Consider the following 18787-nt stretch of genomic DNA (forward strand, 5'->3'; position numbering starts at 1 on the left):
AGAGCAAGGGTGAAGAGGTATCCGAGTTCTTCCTCTACTTGCTCCAGCAACTCGCAGATGCTTACGTGGACCTCAGGCCTTGGCTGCTGGAGATCAGCTTCTCCCCTTCCCTGCTCATTCAGAGCAAAGTCGTGGTCAACACTGACCCAGGTACGAGTCAGCCCCAGCGAGACTGCAGGCACCAGTGCAAGCAGGGCCCTGGGGTTTGGTAATGGCTGGGCCAGCCCTGAGTGCCACCTCAGGAAGCAGGCCCAGGTGCTACTTTGAGTTTAGAAAGGAACAGCGGAACCCTGTCACCCAAGTGCAGCCCAGGTGGCTGCTATTGAACTGCCCACACCTTGATGGTCTGGTTTATAGAAGGGCCTGTGGAAGTGTGAGAATGGCTTCTGTTCTAACCGCTTGCTTTCTTCGTATTCTGACATATGTAGACATTTTAATGGTTGCACAAATTCAAGGTTGTATTTTTTTTTCTTTAAAAAAAATCTTTAGCTGGACATGGTAGCACACACCTGTAGTTCCAGCTACTCGGGAGGCTGAGGCAAGAGGACTGCTTGAGCCCAGGAGTCTGAGGCTGCAGCAAGCTGTGATTGTGCCCCTACACTTCAGCCTGGGTGACAGAGTGAGACCCTGTCTCTGAAAAAGGAAAGAAAAAAATTAAAAAGCCTTGCCGGTTTTGATTCTAAGCAAGGTATTCTGTCACCCTTGGGTGCCAGTCCTTATTTCCAAAGAACCATGGGAGACCCCATTAGTTAACTGATTCGTTCAATAAGTATTTTTTGCTGTACCCACCACATGCCAAGACCCTACCCTGTGCTGAATGTCAGGGAGACAGTGGTGAGCAAACACAGATAGGGTTCCTCCCCTCAGGGAGCTTCAAGTCTGCTGGAAGAGACCACCAGTCAGCAGTCTCACAAATGTGCCCTTGCAAATGGCAGTCAGCACAGCGGCAGTCCAAGGCACATGAGAACATATCATTGGGGCCAGGATCTGCTCTGGGGCAGGAGTCTTCATTCTCTGCTTTTGAACTCTCCACTTTGAGACAGCTGTTGGTAACATACCAGCACCAAGGTCCCAAATCCTGCCTTTTAAAGAATCCAATATGTCATTGGAAACAGAAGCACAAGACAGGTGTGTGCTTAGGGGAAACAAGGCCAACCGGCAGAGTGTCAGGGCTAGGCTCCGGCTTCCACGGCCCCTGCAGGTGCCTGCCAGCCACTGCCAGCTTCTGACTCTGTCTGCTCCTTCCTGCCTCCCCTTGTTTCCTTCCCGCATGAAAAAAAAAAAAAGGAAAATATTCCCATGAGGAATCATTCTTTTGAAAGACTTCTCTGTTGGTTCCATTAGCCAGCTACTTTATTAGCTTTTAAAGCGTAATTCACTCTACAAGCAGCCTCACACAAAAGACTACATATTGTATGATTCTGTTTATATGAAAGGTCCAGAAAAGGTAAATCTATAGACAAAGCATATCAGTAGATGCCTATGGCCCAGGGATTGGCTGCAAATAGGCTCCAGAAAACTGGGAAAATGGTGATGTTCTAGAACTGGACTGTGGTGAGGTTTGCACAACTTTGTAAACTTACTAAAAATTATTGACGAATATATAACACTCCCTAACACTTTGGGAGGCCGAGGCGGGCAGATTGCTTGAGCCCAGGAGTTCGTGACCAGGCTGGGCAACATGGCGAGACCCCATCTCTACAAAAAACACAAAAATTAGTTGGGCGTGGTGGCATATGCCTGTGGTCCCGGCTACTTGGGAGGCTGAGGTGGGAGGATTGCTTGAGCTTGGGAGGTTGAGACTGCAGTAAGCTATGATTGGGCCACTGCACCCTAGCCTGAGTGACAGAGCAGGACCCTATCTCTAACAACAAAAAAGCGGTGTTGGTGGAGGAGGGCCAGCATGGCCATCTCACCTGGCCCTCAAGTGCGAGGGGCTTCAGCGTTTAACTGCAGTTCGACGATGACACCATGCAGAGAAATAAGGGTGGCCTGTCTCAGACACTGATCCCAGTCGAAGTCTGTCACCTCCTTTCTGGCTAAATCTGAGGTCAAGCAGAGGGATGGAAGCCCAGGACCCTCAGGATCAGGAATGCTGGCTCTGTGATGCTCCCCAGGTCTGCATCTGAGGAGTGGCTGCACTGGCCTCAGGGTCCAGGTTGTGAAATTTGTTTATGCACTCGTCTCTCCTCTTTGAGACCTCCCTGTTTGATGCTGTTTCTGCCTCTCTCCTTCTCACTCTGCTGCCGTGCCCTCCAGTGAGCAGGTACACTCAGCAGCTGCGACACCACCTGGGCCGTGACTCCAAGTTCATGCTGTGCTATGCCCAAAAGGAGGAGCTGCTGCTGGAGGAGATCTACATGGACACCATCATGGAGCTGGTCGGCTTCAGCAATGAGAGCCTGGGCAGCCTGGACAGCCTGGCCTGCCTCCTGGACCACACCACCGGCATCCTCAATGAGCAGGGCGAGACCATCTTCGTCTTGGGCGATGCTGGGGTGGGCAAGTCCATGCTGCTGCAGCGGCTGCAGAGCCTCTGGGCCACGGGCCAGCTAGACGCAGGGGTCAAATTCTTCTTTCACTTTCGCTGCCGCATGTTCAGCTGCTTCAGGGAAAGTGACAGGCTGTGTCTGCAGGACTTGCTCTTCAAGCACTACTGCTACCCGGAGCAGGACCCCGAGGAGGTGTTCGCCTTTCTGCTGCGCTTCCCCCATGTGGCCCTCTTCACCTTTGACGGCCTGGACGAGCTGCACTCGGACTTGGACCTGAGCCGCGTGCCTGACAGCTCCTGCCCCTGGGAGCCTGCCCACCCCCTGGTCCTGCTGGCCAACCTGCTCAGCGGGAAGCTGCTCAAGGGGGCTAGCAAGCTGCTCACGGCCCGCACGGGCATCGAGGTCCCGCGCCAGTTCCTGCGGAAGAAGGTGCTTCTCCGGGGCTTCTCCCCCAGCCACCTGCGCGCCTATGCCAGGAAGATGTTCCCCGAGCGGGCTCTGCAGGACCACCTGCTGAGCCAGCTGGAGGCCAACCCCAACCTCTGCAGCCTGTGCTCTGTGCCCCTCTTCTGCTGGATCATCTTCCGGTGCTTCCAGCACTTCCGTGCCGCCTTCGAAGGCTCACCACAGCTGCCCAACTGCATGATGACCCTGACGGACGTCTTCCTGCTGGTCACTGAGGTCCACCTGAACAGGATGCAGCCCAGCAGCCTGGTGCAGCGGAACACACGCAGCCCGGTGGAGACCCTCCGCGCCGGCCGGGACACTCTGTGCTCGCTGGGGCAGCTGGCCCACCGGGGCATGGAGAGGAGCCTCTTTGTCTTCACCCAGGAGGAGGTGGAGGCCTCCAGGCTGCAGGAGGGAGACATGCAGCTGGGCTTCCTGCGGGCTTTGCCGGAGCTGGGCCCCGGGGGCGACCAGCAGTCCTATGAGTTTTTCCATCTCACCCTCCAGGCCTTCTTTACAGCCTTTTTCCTTGTGCTGGACGACAGGGTGAGCACTCGGGAGCTGCTCAGGTTCTTCCAGGAGTGGATGCCCCCTGGGGGGGCAGCGGCCGCGTCCTGCTATCCTCCCTTCCTCCCGTTCCAGTGCCTGCGGGGCAGCAGTCCATCACGGGAAGACCTCTTCAAGAACAAGGATCACTTCCAGTTCACCAACCTCTTCCTGTGCGGGCTGTTGTCCAAAGCCAAACAGAAGCTCTTGCGGCACCTGGTGCCCGCGGCGGCCCTGAGGAGGAAGCGCAAGGCCCTGTGGGCACACCTGTTTTCCAGCCTGCGGAGCTATCTGAAGACCCTGCCCCGAGTTCAGGTCGAAAGCTTCAACCAGGTGCAGGCCATGCCCACGTTCATCTGGATGCTGCGCTGCATCTATGAGACGCAGAGCCAGAAGGTGGGGCAGCTGGCGGCCAGGGGCATCTGCGCCAACTACCTCAAGCTGACCTACTGCAATGCTTGCTCGGCCGACTGCAGCGCCCTGTCCTTCGTCCTGCATCACTTCCCCAAGCGACTGGCCCTAGACCTGGACAACAACAATCTCAACGACTACGGCGTGCGGGAGCTGCGGCCCTGCTTCAGCCGCCTCACCGTTATCAGGTGAGGCCGCCAGGCAAGGGGAGCAGCAGGTGGGCCGAGCGGGCCAGGCTCAGGGGGCACCAGGATCCTGTAGGACTCATGACCAGGGGCCTTGGAATGTCCAGACCTTTTCTCTCTCAGCGGGGCGGAGGGCAAGGTGCAAAGCTTAGGGGCAGGTGGACCTGGATCAGCCACAGCTGGGTGCCCTTGAAGAAAGTGCTTAACTCTCAGAGCCTCCGTGCCCTCATCTGGAAAAAGAAAATGCTCATAATCCTGTCAATTATGGCCACAAGAACCAATGTTAATTGAGAATGGGTGAAGTGCATTACAAATATCACCGATGGAGTGCTCTTTACAACCCTATAACTTAGGTACTGTTATTGTCTCTATTTTGGCAGATGAGGAAGTGGAGGCACAGAGAAGTTAATAGCTTGCTTTAGGTCACACAGCTCAGACATGGTAGTGCCAGAAGGCATAAAGAACCTTCCTTTGAAGATTAATGTAAGGCTCCGAGATAGCCCTCAAAAAGTTTCTGGAATATGGGAGCTTTTATTACTGCAGAGAAAGCAGACCTTGTGCCAGTTGGCATTGGTGACTTTCTGTGATCAAAGCCAGCAGCCCTTCGCACTGCTAGAGATCTCAGCTAAAATGCTAACTCGTGGTTGTTTTCCTGTTCCATAGTTTAGGGGAAACAGAGGCCAGTCTGTTTTCTTCTATTAGCATTTCCTGTGTAAAATAAACCTTATAAATTTCTACAGGGGGTTAAATTCACCATTACTTGACTCATGCATTTCTGAAGAGCAGTAGGGGTTTAGAACTGACTCCCAGTGCCTGTCACACCAATGTCAGAGTGTAAATTGCATGGGGACATGGGGTGCAGGGGGCCGAAGGCTGCCCTAGCCTGGGAATTAGAAAACCTGCAGTCTGTTCTCTGTACTCTCAGCCAGTGACTCTCCCTCTGTAGCCCTAGGCAGTCTCACACTCAGTGCTACGCTCCGTCCATCTTGTTTTTTACCCCCGCCCCAGATGGAGTCCTGCTCTGTTGCCCAGGCTGGAGTACAGTGGTGCAATCTCGGCTCACTGAAACCTTCGCCTCCCGGGTTCAAGCGATTCTCTTGCCTCAGCCACCTGAGTAGCTGGGATTACAGGCACACGCCACCATGTCCGGCTAAGGTTTTTGTATTTTTAGTAGGATAGGTTTCCCCTTGTTGGCCAGGCTAGTCTCGAAATCCTGACCTCAGGTGATCCGCCCGCCTCGGCCTCCCAAAGTGCTATGGTTACAGGCATGAGCTGTCGCGCCCGGCCCCTCTGTCCGTCTTTTAAATGGGAAACTCCACACCAGTGTGGTGGCCCTGCCCTTCCTACTGTCCCCAGGTGAAGCTTTCCTTCACACCAGTGAGAGAAAAAGCAGCTTGTAGGAAAGCAGAGGGTATGGGTAACCACGGGAAACACGCTCAGCTCTCTGGCTGCGTCAGTTAGGATTAATTTTAGCTGAGAGAGAAAACCCCAAATCTTGGTGACTTACAAACTTATTTCTCTCATGTAAAAGTCTAGAGGTAGGTAGTTCGGGACTGCTATGGAATCTCCATGACCCTCCGGAGCCCAGGCTCTCTCTGCCTTGCTGCTCTGCCATCCTCACTACCTGGCTTTCACATCTTGGCCCAAGAGGGCTGCTCAGACTCCAGCCATCTAGTCGACACTCTGGCGCTCAGTAAGAAGCAAGGGCAAAGATCGAGGGCATGCCTCAAAGTTTTAAGAACACTTCTTGTCTATTACTAATTATACTGCTGCTTCGATTTCAGAACTTAATAGTATGGGCAATAGTATTTCAGAACTTAATCAGATGGGCCCAGCTAAAAGATGGGGGAGTCTATTGCTAAGAAAGTATAGATATTGGGAATGTCCACTAGCCTGTGCTATCTTGGGCTGGCCATGCCATGTACATGCACACTATTTCCCAGCCCAAGCTGGGGACTCTGAGGGGAAAGGTCCAGAGTGTCTGACTTGATCATTTTGATGTGGCCTAAACATCAAGCTTTTCATTGTTCAGCATTTTACTTGTTATCAAGGTCAGCTTGTGGGTCTAACTGGGCCCATGGCTTGTGTTTGTAAGTAAAGGTTTGTTGGAACACAGCCATACCCATTTATTTACTTACTGGCTGCTTCACACTACACAGTTGAGTAGTTGCGGCAGAGACCACATGGCCCCCAGAGCCTAAAATATTTGCTGTCCGACACTTTACAGAATGACATGAGCAGTCTCCTTTGACAAAAGGACCCATAGCCTTTTCCAGTGACAAGTCAGGGTTAGCCCATGTGTTTCTGGATGGGGGGAGGCTGTTGGCATTTTGGGTGCAACAGTTCTTGTGAGACCTGTCCAGCATTTTGCAGGACACCTAACATCACTGGCCCTGCCCGCAAGATGACAGGGCACTCCCTCCTCCAGTCACAACCACTAAAAGCAGCCCCTGATGTTTCCAAACCCATGCCCTCTACCATATGAGAACCAGGTACACGGTCTGGCTGACACATAGGCCACACGCAAAGGGTGGATGTCAGAGGTGGCTGGCCTCACGTGTCCTCCCTGTGTCCCTCATGGTCATGTGAGGAGCCAGGGGCTGTGCTGCAGCCTCACCTATGGGCTGGTGCAGGACGGGTCTGGTGGCCCCACGTTGGCCAGGCTTTGTAAGGGGCTATTTGGCTGATTGCTGCAGTCATTCTCCAGGGCCGTCTATACTGGGGAAAACTCCAGGGCCTGAAGGTTTCTGGATCTTTGTAAGATTAATGATCCTTCATAATGAGTGTCTACCCTGACTCGTAATTTTTTTGCTGTTTGTTTCAGACTCAGCGTAAACCAGATCACTGACGGTGGGGTAAAGGTGCTAAGCGAAGAGCTGACCAAATACAAAATTGTGACATATTTGGGGTATGTCTTTCTCCAGAACACTGTGCTAACTACCTAGTAATATACAGAGCTGCAGGGAATTCACATTCCTGTGGGTCTCTGGATGATCCGCATGGATGGCCCAGGGCTGGGGAGGGCGCTGGCCTAGGAGTTGAGAGTCCTGGGTTCTCTTTGTGGCTCGGCTAGTCATGAAGTCTTGCTGAGCCTCAGCCTCCTAACCTATAAAATTGGGATCCCAGTATAGGCAAGAAGGTTTACAACTGGTTATTGGGGGATGCAAAGAGAATATAAGGGGATATGTTGAATAAATGTTAGAATCCTGTTTACATATTAGTCTGGACTATTTTGGGTCCAGAATCCCTCATCCAGAGCCTTTGGGACAAGACCCGAAAGGGGATTCTGAGTGCATGCTGCAGCCTGATGTGGCCACATGGGTCTACGGCAGTGCCCCATTTTCAAACACTCATACTTCTCTCGCAGAATGGATGAAACAGTCAAACCAAGTGTGGTAAGAAAGACTATAAATAGCTCCACATCAGTTGCCAAAAGAATTGTGAGAAACTGTGGGCGTTCAGAGCCTTTGAGGTTTTGGAGCCTGAGACAAGGGATTGAGGGCTAGCCCCACACCACTGGTGGCTCTGCAAGCTGGAGCAGTTGTTCAGTTTCTTGGGGCCTCAGTGGCCTTCAATGTGAATGAGGACATGGATGCAAACGACCCCAGGCCACACTCGGCTCCAGGGCTCTGTGTGGCTGTGGAACCCTGGAAGCCTGAGCTTAGCTGCCTTTCAACTTCCATCTGCTGTATTATTGAATTGGCATTGAGTGGTGAGATGGCTGAAAGGTAGACATCAAGAAGTTTCAATATTCAGAATCTTTTCTTCTCAAGTTGCTGAATGTAATCTTAGTTGTAAATACCCACCACCTGCCAGTCACTGCGCACTCATGCACCAGGGCTTTGCGTTATGTCCTAAGATCCTCAGAACCACCCTGCAAGGGGGCTATCATCATTACCCCTGTATTACAGATGGAGAAACTGAGGCACAGAGAGGTGAGGTGACTTGTCTCAGGCCATAAAGCTGGGGAAAGTAGTGGAGCTGGATTGAACCTGGGCTGTGAGACCTCAGAGCCCTGAACTCTGGTGCCTGTGTGTTCCCCTTTCAACCCAGACTTTGGAAATCAGTAGACAGCACATGCTTCAAAAAATAGGGGCTATTAAAATGACATCAGGAGCCAGAAAGTCTCATGGCTGTGCTTTCTCTTGAAGTTTATACAACAACCAGATCACCGATGTCGGAGCCAGGTACGTCACCAAAATCCTGGATGAATGCAAAGGCCTCACACACCTTAAGTAAGTGGGGTAGGCACCAGGTTCCTTAGTATCTTCTCTTGGTCACCCCCTTCTGTTGTTCAAAGATTACATGTCACGATAAAGAGCTTTCATCCTAAAGCCTTCCACTTGTCCCAGGGCCATGTTGGTCAGATAAGGATACCTCTGTGTGATCCGTGAGGCTTGGATTCTGGAAGGGCCACCTGTCATTGGTAGGGGGAAAGGTTGGCATTTTGATTTCAGTAACTACTGCCCTGAAGAAAGGACTAACTCTCACCCTTTCTGCTGGTCTTTTTGCCCCAAGGGAGTTTCCTGTCTGGTTGCAAGAGCTTGGGCCCTTGCCCTGCTGTAGATGTGCCCTGCCCAGGGGGTGACAGTGTGCCAGGTTTGGAGCCTCTGGTCCTGCCCTGACAGTGGCCACATACCTTAACCCTTGGCAGTCAAAGTGGGACCTCTCAGGTCTTCCAAGGGAAGTCAGTGATGCTGCTGAGGTCACTTAAGAGGACCCCAGGGAGGGCTCAGGTCCCTGAGCTTTTGCAGAGACTGTGGGCCATCTCCTGGAGAGGAAACCTAACTGACTGTCCCCAGGGCTTCAGGTCCCTCCCTGACAGGAGGCCCAGGGCATGGCTCCTGTGGATCCCAGAAGAAAGTGCACAGTTCCCAAGATGGGGCTGGAAGGGCCTCTGTGGTGGGGAGGAGGGTGGCCCACGTTGGAACCCCTGCATAGCTGGAGGCTGACTGTGTGTGACTCTCTCTGCAGACTGGGAAAAAACAAAATAACGAGTGAAGGAGGGAAGTGTCTCGCCCTGGCTGTGAAGAACAGCAAATCAATCTCTGACGTTGGGTGAGTAGAAGGGGGCGGAAGTATGTGGTACAACCTGCTGTGTGTGTATATGGGCCCCTGCTGTTCTTTTCACACATCAGTATACCAGAAGGACCGTTGGGGCTCGCTGTTGGGGAGAGACAGTGGAGAGCTTTCACCATGCTGCAAAACTGAAACCGTGCCCATTAAGCAATAACTCCTCGGTCCCCTCTCCCCTGCCCCTTGCAGCCACCCTTCTACTTACTCTTTCTATGGTTTTGACTACTTTTCCTCATGTAAGTGGAATCATACAGTATTTGCCTTTTGGGAATGGCTGATTTCACTAGCATCATGTCCTCAAGGTTCATCCACGCTGAAGCATGGGACAGGATTTCCTTTTTTTTTTTTTTTTTTTTTTTTTGACAGAGTCTCACTCTGTTGCCTGGGCTGGAGTGCAGTGGCATGATGTCGGCTTACTGCAACCTCTACCTTCTGGGTTCAAGCAATTCTCCCACCTCAGCCACACAAGTAGCTGGGATTACAGGCACCCGCCACCGATCCCAGCTAATTTTTGTATTTTTAGTAGAGGCAGGGTTTCACCACATTGGCCAGGCTGGTCTCAAACTCCTGACCTCAAACGATCCACCCACCTTGGTCTCCTGATGTGTTGGGATTATAGGCGTAAGCCACCATGCCCGGCCAGGATTTCCTTCTTTTTTAAGGCTGAGTAATATTCCATTGTGTGGCTTTGCCATGTTTTGTTTACTCATTCTCTAAGAATAGACACTGGCTTGCTTCTATGCTTTGGCTATTGTGAATAATGCTGCTGTGCACATGGGCATACAAATATCTCTTCAAGGGACTGCCTTCAATTCTTTTGGGCATATATCCAGCAGTGGGATTGCTGGATCCCATGGTAATTTTTAATTTTTTGAAGAATCATCATAGTGTTTTCCACAGCAGCAGCACCATTTTACGTTCCCACCAACAGTGCATTCCAGTTTCTCCACATCCTTGCCAACACTTGCTATTTTCTCTTTTTGACAGTACCCATCCTAATGAGTGTGAGGTAGTGTCTCATTGTGGTTTTGATTCTTGAGGCTTTTTAAAGCTTTTTGTATCATTATAATTTTTATTGGATTATAAAAAGAACACAGGTAATTTTATTTGGAAACTGTGAAAAATAATACAAATGATCTTCTCAGAAAATAATTCTTGTTAACATTTAAGCTCAGTTAAGCTCTCTCACTTTCTCTTTCTTCCTCTCTCTCTTTGTACTACTTTAAAAATATATAGTAGGGGTCAGACTGTATGTACAGAGTTTTATCCTTGCCTTTTCACTTCATCTCATGCCCAGAGTAGCTTTCCACTTTATTAAAAATGTGATGCCATTCAATTGTATAGTAAATACTTATATTTAAGCAAAACACTGAAAACGCTTATTCTGGGTTCCAACAAGCCATTCCTGGAATGGTGTAAGCAGGTAGTTTGCTTGGTGCGAATGTGTTGTTCAGGCAGCCGCCATTGTGTTGTGAGTGGGCCACACGAACTTGCTTTGTTGTGTGTCGACAGTGCATGCTGATCCTATTGGGAACAACCAACACTTTGTGCAAACCACACACTGTTGTAAGTGCTTTGCATCTGTTCACTCAATGAATCCTCACAACAACTCCACGAGGGAATGCTCTAATTATCCCCATTTTATACACGAGAGACTGAGATCCAAGAGACTACATAATTTCCCGAAGTCCGCACAGGTAGCAGATGGCAGAGCCAGGTCAGGAGACCACCATCTTACCATGCAGACTGTTTTAGCCAGAGCCTCTCCGGATCTGCTGTAGGGGAGAGAATACAGCTTTATTGCCGCAGCTCTCCACCAAGATGGCCACAGCCGCAGGGCTTAGTTGGGTAACGTCCTCTTTATGTGACAGGAACATTACTGATAGGGTTTCTGAAGGTACTTCCTGCTCTTTGTCTCCTGGAAGACCATGTCTTCAGGAATGTCTCTGACCCTGCCCAGAGTTGAGCAGTTGCTGGGAACCCCGCACCTGCACACGGCCTTCCCTCCAGGCCTCTGCAGACCTCTGTTCTCCACAGGAGACATGCAAGTGCTTCGTCTCAGGAGTTCAGGCTCCCAGGCTGACAGCTCTCCGAAGCTCGCGGTGAGGCTCAGTGTCTAACTGTGCCCCTTGCCGATGGCCTCTGTTCACAAGGCTTCCCCTGCTCTTCGGTCTTGCATCACTCCTTGAATTTGAAATCCAGAGCAGCCCACCCAGAGGCCAGCGTGAGGAATTAGTGTCCAGGCCACAGATCCAGGGACTGGGCACAAACATCTGTCTGTTGAGTAGGAACTGAGCTGTGGCCATTGGCAAAAAAGGAGGGGTGAGCGTGGCTGTTTTTGGGGGAGCTAACATTCACTATCTTGTCTTCTCCCTCAGGATGTGGGGCAATCAAGTTGGGGATGAAGGAGCAAAAGCCTTCGCAGAGGCTCTGCGGAACCACCCCAGCTTGACCACCCTGAGGTAACTGTGGCCCTGCTGTCTCCAGGGGCCAACGTGGTCCCTCCTAGCTGCTCTAGGTTTGCTGGGGAAGAGTGATTGGCACTCCTAATAGAAGAGGGATTTGCATGTGTGATTTTCCTTACTCTTGTCAAACCTTTTTTTGATGCATAAGAGGCCATCTAGTAAAGCACATTCTTCTTCTTTTTTTTTTGAGACGGAGTCTTGCTCTGTCGCCCAGGCTGGAGTGCAGTGGCCAGATCTGAGCTCACTGCAAGCTCCGCCTCCTGGGTTTACGCCATTCTCCTACCTCAGCCTCCCGAGTAGCTGGGACTACAGGCGCCCGCCAACCCGCCCGGCTAGTTTTTTTTTGCATTTTTTAGTAGAGACGGGGTTTCACTGTGTTAGCCAGGATGGTCTCGATCTCCTGACCTTGTGATCCGCCCGTCTCGGCCTCCCAAAGGGCTGGGATTACAGGCTTGAGCCACCGCACCCGGCCTCTTCTTTTTTTTTAACTTTAAGTTCCGGGATACATGTAGAGGATGTGCAGGTTTGTTACATAGGCAAACGTGTGCCATGGTGGTTTGCTGCACCTGTCAACCTGTCATCTAGGTTTTAAGCTCTGCATGCATTAGGTATTTGTCCTAATGCTCCCCCTCCCCTTGCCCCCCGCCCCCTGACAGGCCCGGGTGTGTGTTTTTCCCCTCCCTGTGTCCATGTGTTCTCATTGTTCAACTCCCACTTATGAGTGAGAACATGTAGTGTTTGGTTTTCTGTTCCTGTGTTAGTTTGCTGAGGATGATGGCTTCCAGCTTCATCCATGTCCCAGCAAGGGACATGATCTCATTCTTTTTTTTTTTTTTTTTTTTTTTATGACTGCAATGGAATACTTCCATGATGTATATGTGCCACATTTTCTTTATCCAGTCTGTGATTGAAGGGCATTTGGGTTGGTTCCAAGTCTTTCCTATGTAAATAGTGCTGCAATAAACATACGTGTGCATGTGTCTTTAGAGAAGAATGATGTATAATCCTTTGGGTATATACCCAGTAATGGGATTGCTGGGTTAAATGGTATTTCTGGTTCTAGATCCTTGAGGAATCACCTTAAGTATTTATTCAGCTCAGTGAATTCTGCATGTGTCCCACACCAGCCAACCACCACCCCCATCAAGACAGAGGACATTTCCAGCCCCTCAGCCATCCCTGCATGCCCCTTGCTGGTAGAGGGAGGATTTCCTAAGTGCAGATAAAACTTAATAAGATGCTGGCCAGCAGGTTTCTGCCCCTTCCTTGTCCTCAGGATGATGCTAGAAAAGAGGGACTCTTCCTCTCTATAAACAGGGATGCTTCTACCCAGCCCCCGCTTAGGCTGCTGGCCAAATCTTGAGGCCTTGGTATGTCCAAGGCTCTGCTGCTGTCCTTCCTACTACTGAAAAAGAGTCCAAGAAGGTGGGGGCAGTAGCAGAAGAGACTTCACCAGGTCTCGCAGATGGGGTCCCCTGATGGGGCCAGCCTTTGGAAGCACAGCTTGCCAGGCCTCTCCAGCCTCCTGCCCATGTGCGGAAACCTGAGGCACCGACCCCAGCCCACCGTTGTGTGAGCAGGCTGTGCTGATGGCCCGTTTTTCATCCGGCCTCCCCTTGTGCTCTCTATGTGGGCTCTGGGGCAGCAACGCCTGGGCACTGCTGCTGCAGCTGAGCACTTCTGCGTCCTGCCCCGCGTGAGTCTGGGCTGGGGCCACGACCAGGCAGAGGCTTCCCAGCTGTTCTGATGTTGAAGCTAAGATTGAATGTAGATGTGTCTCTAATAATTCACCCCAAGCATGTTCCTTCCTAGTCTTGCGTCCAACGGCGTCTCCACAGAAGGAGGAAAGAGCCTCGCGAGGGCCCTGCAGCAGAACACGTCCCTAGAAATACTGTGGTAACAGCTCGAGTCATTTCATTTGTTTGTTTGTTTTTCTGAGATAGGGTCTCGCTTTGTTGTCCAGGCTTGAGTGCCGTGGCGCAATCTCGGCTCACTGCAGCCTCGACCTCCCAGGCTCATTCAAACCTCCCGCCTTGGCCTCCCGAGTAGCTGAGACTATAGGCACGCACCACCACGGCCCATTAATTTTAAAATGTTTTGTAGAGATGGGATTTTCCTGTAATCCAGACTGGTCTTGAACTCCTGGGCTCAAGCAGTTCTCCCGCCCTGGCCTCTCAAAGCCCTGGAATTACAGGTGTGAGCCACTGCACCTGGCACAGAGTCATTTTGGAGGGTTTGGGTCTCAGGAATTATCCCAGGGGCTGCAGATGGCCTGGAATCTTAACAGAAAAGGTATCTTCCAATTGGAAAGGTTCTAGGCCTTTCAGTTAAGTTGATAACTTAATTTCCTCCTAGAGAAGAAAATAGCCACTTCCACAAGCATAAACAGGTACAGGAGGGGGAAGTGGGCTCCAGGAGCCTGGGTCTGAGGCCTTGGCCTTCTAGGCCCCAGGAGAACCAGAAGGCTGGCCACGCAAGCTATCCAGGTATCCTCAGATACCTTCACATGTGCTTGGCAGAGGCCAACTTCCATGCACTTGGCTCAAAATTTTCTCCCTTCTTCCTCTTCACCTGCCTCCCCCAAGGCAGCCTCCTCCTTCCCCAGGTCTTCATATCGGGGTTTGGCCTTTGTGCTCCATCCAGCTCACCTGAAGCCCACAGTCCTCTGAAGGCTTTCACCTGTCACCTGAAGCCCACAGTCCTCGCTCCCTCTCTGCACTCCAGGGCACTTACTAAGTGGATATGGCCTCCTGAGGGTGTTTTTTGTTGGTGTTCCCTTTTTTATGGTCACTTAATGTTTTATTTTGCTTTATTTGAATTTTATTTACATCCCTGTATCATAAATTCCATGCAGGTGACTGGGTGCAGTGACTCACGCCTGTAATCCCAGCACTTTGGGAGGCTGAGGTGGGAGGATTGCTTGAGGCCAAGAGTTCGAGACCAGCCTGAACAATATAGCAAGACCCTCTATCTACCAAATAAAAAGGAAATAAAAAATTCCTTACAGGTTAGGTGAGGGAGCTGTATTACACCCCTCCCTATCATCTACTCAGAGCCCAGTGCTCATCTGATCTTGCTAAATTACTGAGAATAATGACAATGTCATCTTTAGGAGAGAGTTTTGACACTAGGCCTGCTGGCCAGTAAGTACATTTTAAATTCTTTCCCCTCAAAAAATCATTTAACGTTTTGAAAAGTAATATATGGTTTTTGGAAAAAATGTAAGACATTAAAGGAGGACGTGAAAGTACCTCCTAAAGTTCCTCCTAAAAGGAGGAAGTGAAAGTACCTCCCTTCGTGTTTTCCAAAATAACCTTTCCTTTCTAGACTTTTGTTCTATGTATGTTCAAAGATATGCAAAATAGAATAGCATTCAACCAGTGGCTCTAAAAATATCATAATCATGGATTACACATATTTTACATGTTTCCTTTAGGGTTTCTCAATCTTGATGCTGTTGACATTTTGGTCCAAGTGATTCTTTGTTACAGTAGGGCTGTCCTGTGTAGGAGGTTTAGCAGCATCTCTGCCCTGTACCTCCCAGTGGTGAGGATCAAAAATGCCTCCAGACATGGCCAGGTGCCCCATTGAGAGCGAAATCACATGGATAGCAGTAATGTCAACACCTAGAAGCCCTCAAGTGCTGACTGCATGCCATGTGTTATTCTACAGTTTTTCCCTGTGTTAACTCACTCAGCCTCACAATCACTCTATACGATCTATACTATTAACATTCACCAGGGAGAAAACTCAGACCCAAAGAACTTAAGCCCCTTGCCCAAGGTCACCCTGCTCGTGGGTGAATACAAACCTGCCAGGCTGAGTCCGGAGCAGGTGTCAATGCTGTGTTCTTCTCCCTCCTCATTCTACCTCATTCTCCCTACTAGCTGCACATCATCCATTGAATAGATGTCGCAATGTAGTTCATCAGTTGTTTCTGATTTAAATTTGTTCAGATTTTACATTAGGATAATACTACAATGCATGCTGCAATGTGTAAAGCTTTGTGTGTATATCCTTGCACACTGTAGGGTAAATTTCTGGAAGTCTAATTGTCTTAAAATGAAACCCATTTAAAATTTGGACAGGCACATCCAAACTGCCCTTCAAGGAATGATTTTTAAAAAATATTCTTTCTGTTCTGTTCTTCTTCCTAATGATTCTTTCGTCCACTGGCATAAGTGGGTCCTACCTATTTACACTGAGGAGCTTTGGTGCTTTATCCAGACCACTTCTGGTTCTAAGGGCCATTGAGAGGCTTCGTGAACTGTTAGTCACTTAACTTGGGTCGCTCACAAGTTAACTAAGAGCAAAGCACTGAACACATTTTAATGTGCAGGCTGTTTCAGGTCTTCAAACTGACTTGGAATAACACACTGTCAGTGGTGTTCAAGGGACCTTGGGACTAGAGGAGACCTGAGAAGCAGGCAGTGGGCCCCCATCTTTGTTTTCTGTGGGCCCCCATCTTCCATGAAATCTGAGGGCTCAGCAAAAGTGGGGAGGGAGAGTGGGCTCCTCTACAGGTAGCCGGGCTAAGAAACAGGAGCCTGGGTACAGGATTTGCATTAGAAATGAGTCCCATTGACCTTCCGTGTGGCCGACAGGCTGGGCTTGGAGCCTGGCTGTTTTCTGGGTTCTCAGAGTGATCATCTGCGTAGCTGGAGAGCCTTGGGCTGGGTTCCTGCTCCTGTGAACTCTAGAACAATGTCTGCCAAGTAGGCTCTCTTGAGTAAATACTTCCTTTTTTTTTCTCTAGGCTGACCCAAAATGAACTCGACGATGAAGTGGCAGAGAGTTTGGCAGAAATGTTAAAAGTCAACCAGACGTTAAAGCATTTATGGTAACTCAGAGAGCCTTAGAATTTCAGACTGTGTTGCTTTTCAAAAGTATTTTTTGAGATAAAATTTACATACTGTAAAATTCACTCTCTTAATGTATACAATTCAGAGGCTTTTAGTGCAACCATCACCACCTAATTCTAGAACATTTTTGCTTCCCCTCCCCACTCCAAAAAGCCCCTGTATCCATTAAGCAGTCACTCCCTATCATTCTCCTTCCCAGACCCTGGCAACCACTAATCCGCTTTCTGTCTCTATGGATTTGCCTACTCTGGGCATTTCATATAAATGGAATCAAGCAATATGTGACCTTTTGTCTCTGTGTTCTAGCATGTTTCATTCCTTTTTATGGCTAAATGATAATTCACTCTAAGGAAATTTTGCAGTTTATTAATCAGTTGATGGGACATTTGGGTTGTTTCTACTTTTTGACCATGATGCATAATGCTACTGTGAACACTCCTGTTCATGCTTTTGGGTGAACATATGTTTTCATCTCTTTTGGGAATATACCTGGGAACAGAATTTCTGGGTCATATGGCAATTCTGTAACTTTTTGAGGAACCACCAAACTGTTTTCTAAAGTGGATATACTATTTTACATTCTCACCAGCAATGTATGTGGGTTCCAATTTCTCCACAACCTCACCAACACTTGTTATTGTCCATCTTTTAAAATCTAGTTATACTAGTGGGTGTGAAGTAATATTGTGGTTTTGATTTGCATTTCCCTGATGACAACAATGTTGAATGTCTTTTTATGTGCCTACTGGGCATCTGTATTGCTTCTTTGGAGAAATGTCTGCATATCCTTTGCCTATTTTAAAATTGGGTTTGTCTTTTTATTGCTGAGTTATAGGGTTTCTCTATATATTCTGGGTGCTAGACCTTTACTAGATACAGGTTTTGCAAGTACTTTCTTTCTTTCTGTGGAGTTTTTCCTCTTTCTTGATAGTGACCTTTGAAGGACAAAAGTTTTTCACTTTTTTTTTTTTTTTTGAGATGGAGTCTTGCTCTTGTCACCCAAGCTGGAATGTAGTGGCACAGTCTCAGCTCTCTGCAACCTCCACCTCCTGGGTTCAAGCGATTCTTCTGCCTCAGCCTCCTGAGTAGTTGGGATTAGAGGCATGAGCCACCACGCCTGTCTCGTTTTGTATTTTTAGTAGAGATGGGGTTTCACCATTTAAGCCCAGGCTGGTCTTGAACTCCTGACCTCAGGTGATCCGCCTGCCTCAGCCTCCCAAAGTGCTGGGATTATAGGCGAGAAGCCACTGCACCCTGCCAATAGTTTTTAATTTCGATGAAATCCAATTTATCTATTTTTTTTTCTTTGGTTGCTTGTGCTTTCAGTGTCTTATCTAAGAAATGATCGCCTAATCCAAGATCGCAAAGCTCTCCACACAAGTTTTCTATTCAGTGTTATAAGTGTTTCCCCTCACATACAGGTCTGCAATCCATTTTGAGTTGATTTTTGTGTATAGTGTAAAGTGAGGGTTAGCCTCATTCTCTTGCACGTGGATATCCAGCTGTCCCAGCAGCACCACGTGTTGAACAGATTATCTTTTCCTATTGAATGGCCCTGACACCCTTGTCAAAAATCAATTGACCATAGATGTATGGGTTTATTTCTGAATTCTCTGTTCTGGTCCATTGATTTATATGTCTCTCCTATGCCAGGACCATTGCTGTAGCTTTGTAGTACATTTTGAAATCAGGAGATGTGAGTTCTACTTTGTTCTTTCTCAAGATTGTTTAGACCATTCCAGGTTCTTTGCATTTCTTATGAATTCAGACTCGCCTTGTCAATTTCTGCAAAAAGACTAGACTCTGCTACATACTGGTTTTTCTTTGCTTTTTAGCTTGCAAAATTATTTGATCCCATTCCCTAAGTGCAGGCCAGCCTCTCTAGGGAGAGCAGAGCTAGGACAGGGCCAGAAAGACGGTCTTGGCTGCTTTGTGCATTCCCAACCTGCACTGGCCCTAGTGAAGGCACCCCGAGTGGGTGGATATGCCTGGACACTGCAGGCTTTTTAGGGGCATTAGGTGCTCTCCTTCCTGGCCTCCTGCCAAGTCTTGGTTGGAGGCTGCTTTTCCTGCCTTCCACAAAGCCTAAGTGGTGACTGGAAAACAGCAGAGTGTTACTGAATACAGAACTCAGTGCCCACTTCCTGGTTCTATTTTTGTCCCTTTTGAAAGGGAAAGTCATCACCTCTGCCACTGAACCCAGGGGCCCTAGCCCTTGTGCGGTGTGGCTGGGAGCACCAGGTCCTGGCTGCAGCCCAGCCACCAGTGGTCCTGTGTGCTTGGGCAGTAAGAGTGACAACAGC

General features: G+C 49.3%; 1 protein-coding gene across 3 annotated transcripts in view; it reads left to right on the forward strand.

The window, feature by feature from the left end:
* Nucleotides 1-18787, forward strand: part of NOD1 (nucleotide-binding oligomerization domain containing 1) — a 51218-nt gene that overhangs the window by 25442 nt on the left and 6989 nt on the right. For all 3 annotated transcript variants that reach the window (XM_011972214.1, XM_011972216.1, XM_011972215.1), the window contains 7 exons: nt 2260-4084; nt 6906-6989; nt 8233-8316; nt 9056-9139; nt 11536-11619; nt 13435-13518; nt 16379-16462. In XM_011972214.1, the coding sequence (XP_011827604.1) occupies nt 2260-4084; nt 6906-6989; nt 8233-8316; nt 9056-9139; nt 11536-11619; nt 13435-13518; nt 16379-16462 (2329 nt within the window). The remainder of the gene's footprint in view (nt 1-2259; nt 4085-6905; nt 6990-8232; nt 8317-9055; nt 9140-11535; nt 11620-13434; nt 13519-16378; nt 16463-18787) is intronic.

Source organism: Mandrillus leucophaeus, unplaced genomic scaffold (assembly GCF_000951045.1).
Source record: "Mandrillus leucophaeus isolate KB7577 unplaced genomic scaffold, Mleu.le_1.0 Scaffold128, whole genome shotgun sequence".
NCBI classification, from domain to species: Eukaryota; Metazoa; Chordata; class Mammalia; order Primates; family Cercopithecidae; genus Mandrillus; species Mandrillus leucophaeus.